This window comes from Macaca thibetana, chromosome 7 (genome assembly GCF_024542745.1).
Source record: "Macaca thibetana thibetana isolate TM-01 chromosome 7, ASM2454274v1, whole genome shotgun sequence".
Classification (NCBI taxonomy): Eukaryota; Metazoa; Chordata; class Mammalia; order Primates; family Cercopithecidae; genus Macaca; species Macaca thibetana.
This window is the reverse complement of record NC_065584.1, coordinates 31,536,365-31,550,895: the sequence shown is the minus strand read 5'-3', so window position 1 is coordinate 31,550,895 and position 14,531 is coordinate 31,536,365. Positions and strand designations below refer to the sequence as shown.

The 14,531-nt window shown below is 47.6% G+C and overlaps 1 protein-coding gene across 1 annotated transcript in view; it reads left to right on the top strand.

The window, feature by feature from the left end:
- IFT43 (intraflagellar transport 43) overlaps window positions 1–13,279 on the top strand; it is a 315,828-nt gene extending 302,549 nt beyond the window's left edge. The window contains exons 7-10 of the mRNA XM_050798880.1: window positions 11,822–11,894; window positions 12,163–12,238; window positions 12,763–12,825; window positions 12,994–13,279. Of these exons, the coding sequence (XP_050654837.1) occupies window positions 11,822–11,894; window positions 12,163–12,238; window positions 12,763–12,825; window positions 12,994–13,113 (332 nt within the window). The 3' untranslated portion in view covers window positions 13,114–13,279. The remainder of the gene's footprint in view (window positions 1–11,821; window positions 11,895–12,162; window positions 12,239–12,762; window positions 12,826–12,993) is intronic.
- The last annotated feature ends 1,252 nt before the right edge of the window (window positions 13,280–14,531 follow it).

The following is a 14,531-nucleotide window of genomic DNA, read 5'->3' as shown; positions in this document are numbered from 1 at the left end:
GGGCCAGGGAGGAGACTCCTAGAGAGGAGGGGAGAGGAGACAGCAAGTGCAAAGTTATGTCCCCTCTCTAAACTCTTCCAGGCCTTTGTAGTCTCTTCCAGCTCTATAGCCCAATTCTCAGGAAGTCAACTCTGGACAGAAAGTGAGACTGAACATGGGCATTAAGAAGCACACTGACAGGAGCAAAGAAATTATCGTTTAAAAAAGATGAAGAACATTCAAGTGGAATAACCTCTGAATATGCAATTAGATATGGACTCAACTTTCAAAAGTTCATCTCAGAGCTAAATTCAAGTTACAAAAGAATTTGTGAGCTCCAAAATATGTCCTTAAACAGTAGAAAGTCTCTGAAAACAGGAGCCTAAGAAAGGGACTCAGTCTTGTGTTTAACCATTGCCCTTTAGCAGAGCCCAAGACTGAGTGGAGTTGTAGCTCCCTCTCGGGAACCTGGGCATGCCTCGCCCCCGCTGGAGAGGGCCGTGCTCCTTTGCATCCTGAGGTCCAGTTTTGGCAGAATTGAATACCTCAAAACCTTAGGAATAATAAATCCTTCTGGCTAACCAAAAAGTGTTTAATTCCTAAACACTTGTCCTAAAGGACAAGCTGGGTTGAGCCACTTCTAGCCAGGGGTGATTGAAGACTTAATTCTGCAAGTGTAGCGATCTGGATGATCTGAAAGTGCTGAGATTAAGGGTAATTGCTCAATTTTCCATCCATGTCAACAGGGAAAACAGGTAAAAGTGGCTGAACACAGCCAGGCAATAAAGCTGGAAGAGATGTGAGATGCTAGACTGTCAATGGAATTAGAAAAATGCTATCTGTAGACGACTGTCGTCCCACCGTCTCTGCCTCTTCCCGTTCATCTGTCTCTGGGCTTTCTAACTCTCTTTTGGACTCTCTCATTTTTTGCTTAATTTTTTCACCATATCCTTCATCCCTTCTTCTTCAAACAGCAGAGTCACTCTGAGCCGAAACAGCTTTGTCACAGAAAGAAAGTAGAAAGAACTCTTTAAGAACTGATCAGTGGAAACCCTGATGCTTCAACTCCACTCTCAGTAAGAACATTTCATTATGTTGGCATTGCTTCCTTAGGCTTCATATAGCATATGAGACTTCCTAGGTGGTTCCTAAACCTGGTTCCTTGGCCTCCCTAATTTTAAAAAAATGATTGTAACTACTTGATATCATTGGGATATGTGTCCCTGCCCAAATCTCAAGTTGAATTGTAATCCCCAGTATTGGAGGTGGGGCCTGGTGGGAGGTGACTGGATTATGGGGCTGGCTTTCACATGAATGGTTTGGCACCATCCCCTTGGCACTGTCCTCATGCTAGTGAGTGAGTTCAGGTTGTTTAAGTGCGTGGTGCCTCCCCACCCCTCCCTCTTGCTCTTGCTTTCTCCATGTGACGTGTCTGCTCCCCCTTCACTTTCTGCCATTATTGGAAGCTTCCTGAGGCCTCCCCAGAAGCAGAGGCCACTATGTTTCCTACACAGCCTGTAGAACCATGAGCCAATTAAACCTCTTTTCTTTATAAATTACCCAGTTTCAAGTATTTTTTTATAGCAATGCAAAAATGACCTAACACACTACTTCTGATGTTTTATCAAATAACACTCCTTAAACTCAATTTGTTTTCCTAAGTTCAGAGTTACTAGGACTAGACATTAAGGTCTTTCTCAGTCTCCCTAACCTTTCCTAACACATGCGCGTGTAGGAACTCCACATCCATAGGGGGAACGGGGACCGGGTGAGGTGGATTGGTGCTTACTGGTCGAAGGACTAAGCTGCCCTCTCTTTTGTCTCAGTGCTTTGTTAGATGTTGGTCTGTTTACAAGATATCGAGTAAGAAATTTGAAAAATCATTCTTTTAGGAAATAAGATTGGTAATTAATGTTTGTGTTTACCATGAGCCAGGCATTATGCCGACTGCTCTACCTGCCGTACTTCAGTTAATCCTCATACTTATAAGGAGACACAGTGATTATCACCATCTTACAGAGGAGGAAACCAAACTTTGTGAAGTTAAAAAACTCATCGAGGTCACGTGGCTAATAAGCAGTGATGTGCTCTCCAGGTGCGGGGAGAGGTCCTGATTGGTAGTGTGTGCCAAGTCTGTGGTGTAAATACTCCCACCATGATTGAATTCCAGCTCCCAGCATGACATCACTGATTCCGGAGGTGGGAAGAGATGGGCAGCAGCACCGTCACATGGTCTTTACTTCCTCTGTACAGGTACACAATAGGCATGCATAGCCCCAAGAGCACAGATAATAGGAACATGTAGTAAAATTCAAGAAGTGGTGAGTTTCGAATATTTATTACCTTTCTTTTTAATATAATCTACTTAGTTATAAGAATGTATAATTTCATCTTTAATGATGTTTCTGTTTGACAACCTGCAGGCAAAATTCCTAAGAATTTAGCAAGTGGCTCTTTGGGGCCGGTGCGAGCTGCTCCAGCATACCACAGCTGGGAAGTGGTGGCGCTGGGACTCGGACGTGGTCTTTGTGTCTCCTAACCCCCCTGCTCACAGCCCTACTTATGGAGGAAGCCTGTCTCCACCCATTTTCCAGCCGCCTGTTGCACATTGGCTCCCCCATCCTGATCCTCAGCTTTACTTCTTGGCCATGTCCTCAGTTCTATTGCTCCTATCATTGTCAAGTCTTGTCTACAGCAGGGCCTGGGCTGGATAGAGACAAACACAAGAGACCAGGTCTTTAAAGCTCTCGTGACATGAAGCAGAATCTTCAGGTTTGACTATTCCTGTCTTTTTTCCGTCAAATCCATGGAGATTACTTTTACATGATGAGTTCAAGAGTGCCTGTGCTAAATCCTTCAGAGGGGAGAACCTATTTTAGGGCTGGAGGAGTTTCACTGGGCTTGTACAGATTGCAGTGTGAGTATTGGAGAGTTGGAGAGGTTTGGTGAGAACTGAAATTCCACAGAGCACCACTGGGCCATGAGTCTTGATCAGACCTCCTGTGGCATTGGCAGGGCTAGGCCAGAGTCCCTAATTGTGCCCTGAAATGTCTTGGTCACACAAGACTTCCTGAACATACCATCACAAACATCCCTGCTCAAAACACAGTTGACAGTAGTAATATCTCTGGGGTTCCATTTTCCTTGTTATTTGAGCAGCTTGCTTGCATGCATCTGAAGAGGTAGAATGTGAAGAATGAAAACGGAAGTCTTGTGATGTGCACGCGTGCATGTTTTAAACGAAGCAGGTTGTATTAACCTTCCTCCAGGAACACAGAGAGAAAGCTCTGTCAGCATTCTGTCATGCTATAGTCTGTTATGGGGATCGTGATTAATAGCAAATCATCCAGCATTGAGCACTGACAAAAGTAAAAGAGTATCATTATCTCTTCGGGGAGATATAATGGTATCTCCCCGAAATCATTATCAAGATCAGGGTTTGTATGCTATACCTCCTTGGATTCTGTCCTCGTTTAATACAGAAGACAGGATCAGGATAGGACAAAGCCAATCCCATTTAGTTTTGTGTGATTGTCCCAGAGGTAACTGTACGTGGCGTTTCAGCTTTCAAGAAGAGGCACGAGCACTTCTCCACCTCCACACAGTTGTGACAGGAGCGGCTGAATGAGGATGCGAGCAGGAGAGCGGCCTTAGATTGATGAGGACCACTGCCCAGGGAGATCTTAGACTGCTTTGATTTTTATTTGACCCGAAAAAAAAGAGAGGCTCAGTATTCTAGGGTGTCTGTTTCCAGTGACAGGAACTATATAAAGAAAAGGCACCATGTTCTCTGCAATGGAAAAAGATAGGTGTAGTTGTAGAATTGCTCCCAGTAGTCTTTGTAACCCAGAACACAGCAGGTTGTGGCCTGGGATGACTGGTGACTGTCTGTGCTCTCCTGAATAGAAGGCTGTGGTTCATTTCTCTGTTTGAAGGCTGGCAGCTAGCTGTTGCCTAGGTGAGATGGGAAGGGACAAGCATGTTTGTGCATCTGAGGTCGGACTTAGGATGTCACTTGGCCCTCAGTTGGAGAAGTCTTTTCCTTCTGACACATCACACATGAGATAAGTTTCTAAAGGAGGACTTGAGGCAGCAAAACCTACATAGGGCAGAAATCTGGGGAAGAGATAATAGGGAATCCTCTGACCCTTGCAAGAGGCAAACTTTCATGGCCAAGTGACGCATCTTCCTTTTGTGCTTTAGGTTCTGTCAGTTTTCTGAACATTCAGAGATGTCCAGTGTGTGTGCGCACATGTGCACACACCTCTCTGTGTGTGTACTTGTCTATATACACACGCAGGAGGACACCAATGTGATTCCTGAGTCCACAAGTGTGGTTGACGGACTAGGTTTACCTAAAAGACCCTTTAAGAGAAAGCTCTTGAAAGATGATTACAGAATTGAGACACCATCATTTAAAAGTGCCCGAGGCGAACTCCTTTGAAAATTGCAGCAGCGGAGGGACAGAGAAAGAGCCCCACCGCCCTTGATTGTTGCGCTGCTCCCTCAGGACCCGTTCTCCCCCTCCCCCTCTGTTTCTCATCTGATAAGAGAGTGAGCAGCAGTAAGACTCCTCATCTGTCTTATGAAAATTCGATTCCGAGTGGCTGTGATCAAAACCAGCTGGCTGTCACCAGCAGTGGCCTTGCGCAGAGGGAGCCGCTCAGAAGCGTTCTGTATGTGGGGGTGTCACGAGTGGCACCGATCAAAGGAGCACTTTTTTAATAAATATATATAAGGAAAAATACAAAACCTAAGGATTTAGAATAAAAGCAGTGTAGTTTGTCTTGTTTTTCTCAGTGTAACATGAAGAGGATGAAATAGAATCAGATATGCCTGGTTTCTAATGTTCTTCCACTGGCGGTTCTGAGAAGGTGCTCTCTGTCACATTAATACCAGATCACTCATCTTGGGCCTTATTGAAGAGAGTGGAGAGTTCCTCGGCTTCCATTCCTTCTAGCCACTTTATTTCTTCGTCACGTTTAAAGTCCTTTACCCCTCCTTGTCCTTAACACATCTCCACAGATGAAAGCTGGGGCCTGCACGAGGCTCTGAGAGAGCTACTGCAGGACTCGGTTCTTCGTTTCCTTCAATGGACAGTAACCAGTGGGGCAGTACTCCCTAAAGGTCACCCGGGCAGATGGCCCCAGGGTCCTCTTCAGAATGGGGTCATTTGAGACTGCTGGGCTCTTCCCTATAGAGTCCCCTCAGGGCCCTGCCTGACTCTCAGGCCTGCAAGGCTGAGTCCCGGCTGCCGCCACCTTGCATTGCCAATACTGATTCTTGTATAACCTTCAGTGGACCTGGGTGGGATGATAGGAACATTGCTGTCTGAGAGGAGACACTCGTGGCTCCTTCAGAAAAATGCTAACATCCCTCTGTGGGTAACATGAGGTCCAGCCAGGTCGACATGCTTACAAACCCCCTTCTCTGCTGAAGATACGGCCAGATCCCAACTGTGCTGAGGCCTGGCCGACCTCAGAAACCAAACTCAGTCCAAACCTCCCTCCGCAACCCATTGTCAGCCAAGAGAGCCGTCACGGCTTGGGGGGCTGTGAGGAGCAATCATCTATTTTGATCTTCCTCCTCTTAAGGTCTGTGATCCTTTTATCCCAGCAGTATCAGGAGAGATTCAGTTTGGAGGAGCACGGAGGCATTTCAATGTATGGGCACCCCAAACTGGCACTGCAGAACAGGGCCTCCTCTCCCTGCCTCCCCATCGCACGCCTCCTCAGGGACCTGCTCGTGCATGGCTCCTGACCACACGCCCCGCTGTGTCTGCAGGGCCAGCACATGCTGCGTGCGGTCAGTCCTGGTCCACAGCTTTTGCAGCGTGGCTCCGTAGCCACTGTCGCAGTTTTCAGACTCTTTCTCTCCTACCTGCCAGTAACGAGCACAGCCCTGGACCCAGCTCTAATCAGGTGAAATCACAAGGGACACGTCTTCATAACGCAGACCTGCCAGAGACCTGAGACGTGTCTGTGCCCCTTGTCCCCTGATTCGAGGAGTGCAGGGGACCGCGCGGGAGCTCCTCTGAGACTGCCTCTTTCCCTCATTCCTTCGGGTGTTTGAAGCCTGTTGCCTCCTGCTTTCCCTTTTCTTTTCCCTTTTAAAAAATTCTCAATTTTTTCACTTAGAAAAAAAATTATTTATACGATTGAGATCCACTAATTAAAGCCATTTTCTGGTATTTGGTTACTGGAGCGTTTGATGTCTCTCTGACAAGACCATGAAATGCACGGAGTGTCCACAGGGACAGAATTTGCTGAACACGGCTCTTTGTAAATGAGGGGACATAGTGTCGCAGCAGCTCATGAATATGAAACGCCCATGATGCCACCTCAGTGGACTTGGGAACACAGATGAATCCTGTCATGTGCTAAATGAGACCAATTTCTTTCACTTAACTTCATCTTCAATCAGACCTTCTTCCATTTGCCTGTTTAAAATTCCCCATACGTGATGCAGAAGGTAACAGCATTCAGTAAAACAAAGTTCTGCAGCTGCAGAGAAAAATTATAATGATCTCTGGTTTTAAGTTGTCATCTCCTAAAAACATGGGCATTGTTTTCTTCCACTGGAGAGTTCTGAGTGTCTGGTGACTTTGGACATAGAATCAGGGCTTTGTCTGGACTGCTCTTACTGGGGTGTCCTTAAGCAGCATGTCCAGATCGCTTTCATGTGGATTGGTTGTTGAACTTGGCTGGGTGTGGTGGATGTGAGCCCTGAACAGCCTGTGAGTGCTCTGCAGTGGCCAGGGCACTGAGTGGGAAAGAAGTCTGGGAAGAGATTGCGTGTAACTAAACAGAGCATTTGCCTTTGGAAGCTCATTGAGTAAATGAAGTGAGCGGGGTGGTGTCATCATTAAGCACCCTAAGGAAGCTGGAAAGCTAAGCCAACCATTTGTATCATTTGCTCAGGTGTCAAGGTGAGAAAGTGCTGGAGTACAGAAGAGACTCTGTAATTCTATAGAAGCCCTTCTGAACAAGACCAGGGAATCCTACTCAGAAATCCCCAACCAAGAAAATTAGCAGAGTAGACCCTAAAGGGTTACTGAGAGAAGAAGCTCCCTGCCTGAAACATCTCTGCCTGGGTGGGACCCAGGGGCCAGACTGGGGTGTCTCCTTTGTTCTCTCCTTCCTGCTGGAGTTAGATTTATACTCCAGGTGAAGAGCTGGGTAGTGCTTGGGGTATACTCATTGCAAGCTAAGTCCAATCTGAGAAGTCACTTTCTGTGCTAGCGGTGCCCAAACAGGCAAACAACACTGGATCTGAACGTCTTGTGCATGCTATCACAAAACGCATCACAGAGATTTGGGGCTGGCTTCATTGGAAGAGGCAGGTAGGCTTTTGACTGTCAGGCCACGGGAACTGAAAAGGATCCTTCTGGGACTCTGCTAGGTAATTAGCATTTTAGTGTGCACATGTGATGATATTATCCATAATGAATGTATTTCAGGGCAAATGGCAGTTGCCCTCACATCCAACAGCTCACATCTTTGAAACCAGTTGTAATTGATCTATTGGTGTTCCATAAGTTTCTATTTATTTAGGCAGCACCCATTTATTTCTGTGGTATCATCTGCTGAACGATTTATTGGGTAGATGTGTTGGGTGTCGGCAGACTAGTGTTCTAGTATCAAAATGGGTTTCCCATTTGGCGATCTCTCTTTTTCAAATAGATCTGTACTGCTGTTGCTGTGCATTCATAAGCCTCTGTTGGGTGCTTCCAGAATGTGGAGATTGGTGAAGAGCAGTGTGACCCAGCCTCAGGATGGACGCCAAATGGACCATATTGGACCAAGTTTGAATGACTCTTCCTCTGAAACTTTGTCTCCACGCATCCATTGTTTCTTAGATATGCACAAGCGTTTCCCAGGGGGCCTTGCAGCTCTGAAGGAAGCCAAAGCCTTTGCTATGATGTTATCAAATCCAGGAAGTAGCCAAGGATTACTCTTTGTTCTTGTGAGATGAATCCTACTCAGGCAGCTTTAGGACTCAGTAGCAACTCTAATTGGAACAATGTAGAGGAGTAGAGAAGGTTGACATGGCTCTTCCGTGTGTGTCACTTCCTGACCTGAGGAGCATCTGTTGAATGCAGTTCTATTCAGTTGTTCCTAATTCTTCCAGTCCTTGGAATGCACAGATGCTGGGTTGTGGCTTTGCTTTCAGCTAGTTCATCATCCAGGGGACAGACTTGGGGCAAATTTCATGGACTCTACCTCCTGCAAGGTAATGAGAGCTACCCCGTGGCCACGAATAAAGTATTATGGAAGGATAAAGTAGGAAGCTCTTATTTCTGCTTGTTAGATTCAGAAGTGATCCACTAAGGAAGGAACATGCATTTTCTATCCTGCTTAGTCCCTCTGGGTTTTCCCCCATCATGCCTTGGAAGGGGTCTGGCGTAGCCCAGCCACAACGTCCCGCCTTCCGTTTCTCCAGTGTTGCCAGTTACTTCTCACCGCCGAGCACCTTTGCACATGTTCCCCGCCTAGCCGAATCCTGCTTCTCCTTCAGCTTCAGCTGCCCTGTCCTCAATGCAGAAATACCTTCCTTCTTTAACTCCTCAACCCTAACCCTACTAACCCTAAGTTTCACAGGACATTAAGTGAAAGCTGTCTTGAACATGGGCAGCTGTCTCACCCTTTCACTATAGGAGGAGGGGTCTTTGAAGGCATGTCACTTTTGAGAAGAAAGCCTGTGTGGGGCGTGGCAGGGCTCAGGCATCACAGCCACATTGAAGTCCATTACTCATAGTTTCACCCCATGCAAGCTGCTTAATCTTGCTTAGCCTCAGTGTTCTCTTCTGAAAAATGGTCATCACTGGCAGGAGAAAATGAAGGTGGAGCCATATAGTTTCTCTACATATGTAATATTATAATATCGGTTAAGTCCATAAGAATAGTTATTGACTATTATATACTGATCACAGTGCTAGTATTGTATAAAGATCATTGCATTTAATACTTACAGCAACTGACTGGGTGGGCGTGAGTCTGATCTTCATTTTATTGATGAAGAAATTGAGGCATAGAGAGAAAAAGTCACACAACTAGTAGGTGGTGGAGCCAGGGTTTGGAGCGGACCCTCCTTCCTCCAGAGCCTGCCTCTTCACCACGGAGCAGGAGTTCTACATAGCACGCCCCGACCTCATTGCAGCTGTTCATGTTCTTCTCGGTATTAGCAAAATTGAAGAAAAGGAAATAAAGTAAACATAATTTTTGGATTTTTTAAAATGGTGGTTGCTTTTCAATAGTACCAGAACTGAGTCCTGTCTTCCTCGTATTGTCTCTGTTAAAATCGTGTGTTTTGCATGTCAGACTTTACAACCCGAATCAGGATGCATCCCCAGTCCGCCTTTGCAGGTCGTCACTGTCTCTTACTGGAGGCAGGCCAGATCACTGCTCAGAGGTAATTTTGTGAAGAAGCTGGTTTCTTAAGGCTATTTTCTTTTTTTCTGTGTTCGTTCATGGTATATGTGAGAGTAGGGGAGTGGGGAGGAGGGAAGGAGATAAAGAGAAAAAAAATTCCCCAGAACATGTTATGTGCTCATGAGCACTTGCCTGTGATTGTAAATCAGAAACTGTAAAATTCTGAGGTTCTTTGAAGTTTGCCCAAAACCTGCTCTGCAGACACCTGTTCTGCTGGGGGCCGGAGTTGGATAGCCTGCCTCTGCTGCGATGGCTCAAGCTGTCACCGCACAAGAATGTTCCAGCTTGCCTTGGCCTGGCTGTCATCGCTGGCTCTGTCCCACTCAGGCGGTTCACCGAGTTCTGCTGGGCACCAGGCTTCCAATTAGAGAGAAATCCCACTGTGTGGCCAGCCCCACCAGCGCCGCTCTGAGCGGCCCCTTTGCCAAGGCCTGAGCTGACCTCTGATCTGTCACAGATGGGCCAGCCCCACACACTTTGTGCACATTTGGAGGAGGGGGTTGGGGAGGAAGAGGGACGCCTGTGGGGAGTGAGAGTGGACATCGGGCAGAAGTGCAATTCCTCAGAGCCCCAAGACGCTGGGCAGAGTTGACAGGACCCAAATGCTAAAGTTGTGGAGGGAAAGGGGAGTTTGGGAAGACCCTGTCCTGAGCCCTAAACTCAGCACGGGGCATTTTCTTACCAACTTCTGAATATTCATCTCAGGCTGGACTCTGCACCCGAGGAGAGCCAGGCGCACTCCAAAACTGTCACGCTGCCGATGGTGCATGGCACAGCCAGCTTCCTCCCTGTCCCTCCGCAGGGCCTGTGCAGTCTCACCAGCCTGGGGCACAGCATTCTCAGCAGCCTGCACAATGGACTGTATTAATCACACAGAACGGGAGGGAAAAAGAAAGCTAAATTTCTATTAGCATAAGAAATAGAATCTTAGAGCATTCCATCTCCAACTCTCTAGCAGAATAGAGAGAGATAATCTAAGCTCCGAACAGCTTCTTTCTAGATATAAGACTTGCTGAATGTGGTTCATTATTTGGGGGGTGGTGAATGTATCTCTTCTTTATTTTCCCTATCAGCAATTTCTTTTTATTTTTATCCCTTTTCACACTTTTTATCCCTTGTTTTCGCTGCCTGTCTCTTTCTGTCTCTGTCTCTCCCTTGCATGCTCTCTTTTTCCAGGTACAACACCTGTGCCTCCACTGTCGGAAGTCATAATAAAGACACCAGGCTTGGAACTGACATTTCCATCCTCTGGCATTGCTTGACTAGAGTGATCGAAAAGTCTAAATCATGAATTGCCTGAAAGTGGCAAAAGGGTCTTCTCAGCTGTTCTTGAAACGATTTTGCACCTCTTGTAAAACTAAGATTGAATTCAATCCATGAAAGCAGAAATGAGAGAGGTCTCCACCAGTCTCTCTTTGGGATTTTTCCTTCTTCCCGTGTTTATAGTTGCTTTGGGAATTCCAGGACTGTCTCGCCCCACCAGGCCTTTTTTCTTGCACCATCTCTCTCTTCTCCCCCACCCCTGACTGTTTAAAACAAAATCTCTTAACCAGTCAGTGATACTCATTTGGAGAAGGAAATGTTTCTTTAGGGTGTTAGGTTGACCCAAGAGAACATGGACAATTTTTGGTCACTTAAGCAAGTTGCCACAGTTAAGGGATGGACTGGCTTCCCAGTTTCTCTATTTGCATGATTTTGTTGGACTGGTGAAAGAAATGGCCTCGTGTCTCCTCTTACATTGTCTGGAGAGTTCAGAGATGGCAAATCTTGAGACAACAAGAAAAGCATGATCGTAGAATCAGCATCACTGATTACATTAGATCTGGTGAATGGAGACCTGGATCCCAGGGAGTCAGCCTATGTCATTAGGTGGAAGACGCCCTTGAGATGCAGGCTGAGGGCCCTGATGGTTGCACTCTGGGGCTAATGCACATAGAGATCTGGGTCATGAGGAGTGGCACTCACTGCGACATCCGCTTTGTGGCACTACACATTCTCAATTCCTCTGTCCCTGACCATGCCAGGCTCACTTGTCAGTTCCTCTTCTTTCCTCTCCTCTAATAAGCCCTTTGTTACATTTATTTCTTTACATTTCTCCTTGGAGATCCACTATAGTGGCTCCTATCCTGTCACATGCATCAGGATCACCAAGGAATGCCTGGGAAAAAAAATCCAGATGCTTGAGCCTTACCCAGGAGGTTCTACCTCAGCAGGTTCTGGAGTGAGGCCTGGGATTCAGGCATCACTGAAACACCACCTTTGATCCTCCCCTGGTTTGTATCTGAGTGTCCTTCCTGCCCCAGCCCACAGCCCCATGGCTGGTGTGTTGAAGGGGAATGAGTAAGAAGTGGAGAAGCAGGCACAATCCCTGTGAGTTCTGCAGACAGTGTTGCTTCTGCCTCTCCTTGCAGATATTCCTATCATTCCGGATCTGGAGGAAGTACAGGAAGAAGACTTTGTTTTGCAAGTGGCAGCCCCTCCCAGGTAGGTTAAATCAGATATGATTGGGGAAGCAAAGAACATGTAATTAATACACTCCAGATATCATCTACAGTGGACCTTTGACGCCCCCAATGTCAATCTGGATCTTTCTGGTATTGGACTCCATCCAGGGTTCCCATTTTGTTAAGACATTTTATTCCCATTCTGGTCATCCCCAGCTGTGTACAAGGCTCTGGGGACAGTGGCCCAGCAGCACTCCTGGAATGGGTCCTGCCTGGGGTTCCCTCCTCTCGCTCTCTCTTTCCTTCAGCATCCAGATAAAGCGGGTGATGACCTACCGTGACCTGGACAATGACCTCATGAAGTACTCAGCCATTCAGACGTTGGTGAGTGGAACAACTTCTGCATAGAGAGGCGGGCCCCAAGCAACGGGCTCCAATCCGTAGAGATTTCTCAGTTCCTCCCAAGCTGTACAGCACCTCCACCAGTCCCTGAGGCTGGCTGCCTGGTACCCATACCTCTGCTGCAGGTTTTATCCTCGTTCATCTCACAGCAACCCCGGACCCAACATATTCCAGTGTTTCTCAGTGCCAGGCTCCCACCTGGCTGCCCCCTTGGCACCTGATGGCACCCCACTTCCCTCTGTCCCTGTGGACATGCTGCTGTCACGCTCTGCCCTCCTGGTATGGTCCTTTGCCCCAAATCACGCCCAGCATGTAGGAAGCATAGCCTTCCCTCATTTCTCAGTGGGCATGTGGTTTATTCATGATTTTACTCTCTTGTGAAGGCATTCCTGCAGGTCTCAGTTTGGGAAGTTCTGATACACAAAAACTGATCTTGATTTTGTGAGAAAGAGTTGCCTGAAAGCCCTCAAGGTCCTCAGGCTGACCTTTTTTGTTTGCATTCACAGGATGGAGAGATCGACCTGAAACTCCTCACCAAAGTGCTGGCGCCAGAGCATGAAGTCCGGGAGGTACAGTGGTGGCAGCAGTTCCCCGATCTCTCAGCTCTGGCATTCCCATAACCAGCCGACTCCTGGGCTGGCCTGTGCCTCCCTGAGGCCTGGATGGGAGGGAGGAGTCAGCTAAAGTTGAGGGAAAAGGCCTTTCTTTGTCTTACCCAGCGAAACCCTTCTTGGCAGGATGACGTCGGCTGGGACTGGGACCATCTGTTCACTGAGGTGTCCTCAGAGGTCCTCACTGAGTGGGACCCACTGCAGATAGAGAAGGAGGACCCTGCGGGGCAGGCCAGGCACACCTGAGCCCATCACCCATGTTCTAGACATGAAGAAATGCAGTGAGCTGAAAGCTAAAGAAGCTTGCAAGCAGCTCTGAATTTTTACCTGGAATATTTTGTAATAAAAATATTTATATTCAGTCAACCACATTGGATAATTCAATTGCAATAAATTGCTTTATTCTGTGCCATCTCCTCCATTTCTTTCCAGTCCCTTCTTGGAAAAATGTATCACAAGTGAAGGAGAACTTTGTTGTTGTTGTTGTTGTTGTTGTTGTTGTTGTTGAGACAGAGTCTCGCTTTGTCGCCCAGACTGGAGTGCAGTGGCCAGATCTCAGCTCACTGCAAGCTCCGCCTCCCGGGTTCACGCCATTCTCCTGCCTCAGCCTCCCGAGTAGCTGGGACTACAGGTGCCCGCCACCTTGCCCGGCTAGGTTTTTGTATTTTTTAGTAGAGACGGGGTTTCACCATGTTAGCCAGGATGGTCTCGATTTCCTGACCTCGTGATCCGCCCGTCTCGGCCTCCCAAAGTGCTGGGATTACAGGCTTGAGCCACCGCGCCCGGCCTAGGAGAACTTTTAAACCAGCTGATAGGAACTCGAAACTCGCGGCCTTGTTGTGGAGCATGTGGAAGAGTTTGATTCAGGAGGAGAAGGAGTGGGTACTCCTGCTGAAAGGTATTCACTTCTCAGGAGGTTGCAGACAGTTGCCCGCTGGGGTTCTGGGGCGGGGCCTCCCTTCCCATGGGTGCTCTGGACCCTTTGTTTGTGACCTTAGTGATGCAGCACTGCCACCTGCATCATAGGCTTCCAGGCAGCTGCAGCAGCAGGAGGAAGCCGCGGGACGGATAAGGAGACCCATTCTTCACTTGCATCAGGGTTTGGTGGCTGTTGTGAAACATTCTCCTTTCTCCCCTCTTCCTGCAACCCATGCCTTGAGTTCCAAAAGCTTCTACAGGTTCCCAGAGCCTCATTTCTGATTCTCATGGGAAGGGGCCAGCCAGCAGCCCTGAGAATTCCATGGAAGCCCTCTCTTACGGAGCCTGGGCCTCCCTTCTCCTTATCGTTTCAGGTACGTGGCAGCCATCTCCACTGCTGCAAGTATTATAACCGCCTGGTTCCAAGATGTGCTGAGATCAGGAGCAGAGTCCCACCCTTCTCCTGCACAGAGATGTCTTTTGTTTTTGTTTTTCTCTTTTCCTCCCTGAGACTTTATCTGAGGACAGAGCCCCTTCACTGCCTGCTTCTCTTGGATGGGGCTTTGGGTTAGGCTGGCAGCAGCTAACTAAGGCCCACTCCCCAGCCATAGGGAGTGTTGAGTGCTCCTCTTATCCTGCCTGGAAAGCTCTTCATTAAAATTCAGAAAAACAAAGAGGCTCAACACATCAAAAACCCACTGGGGGGTTATTTTTGTGTGACTACGGTGCCCTTCCCCAGCGAGCCA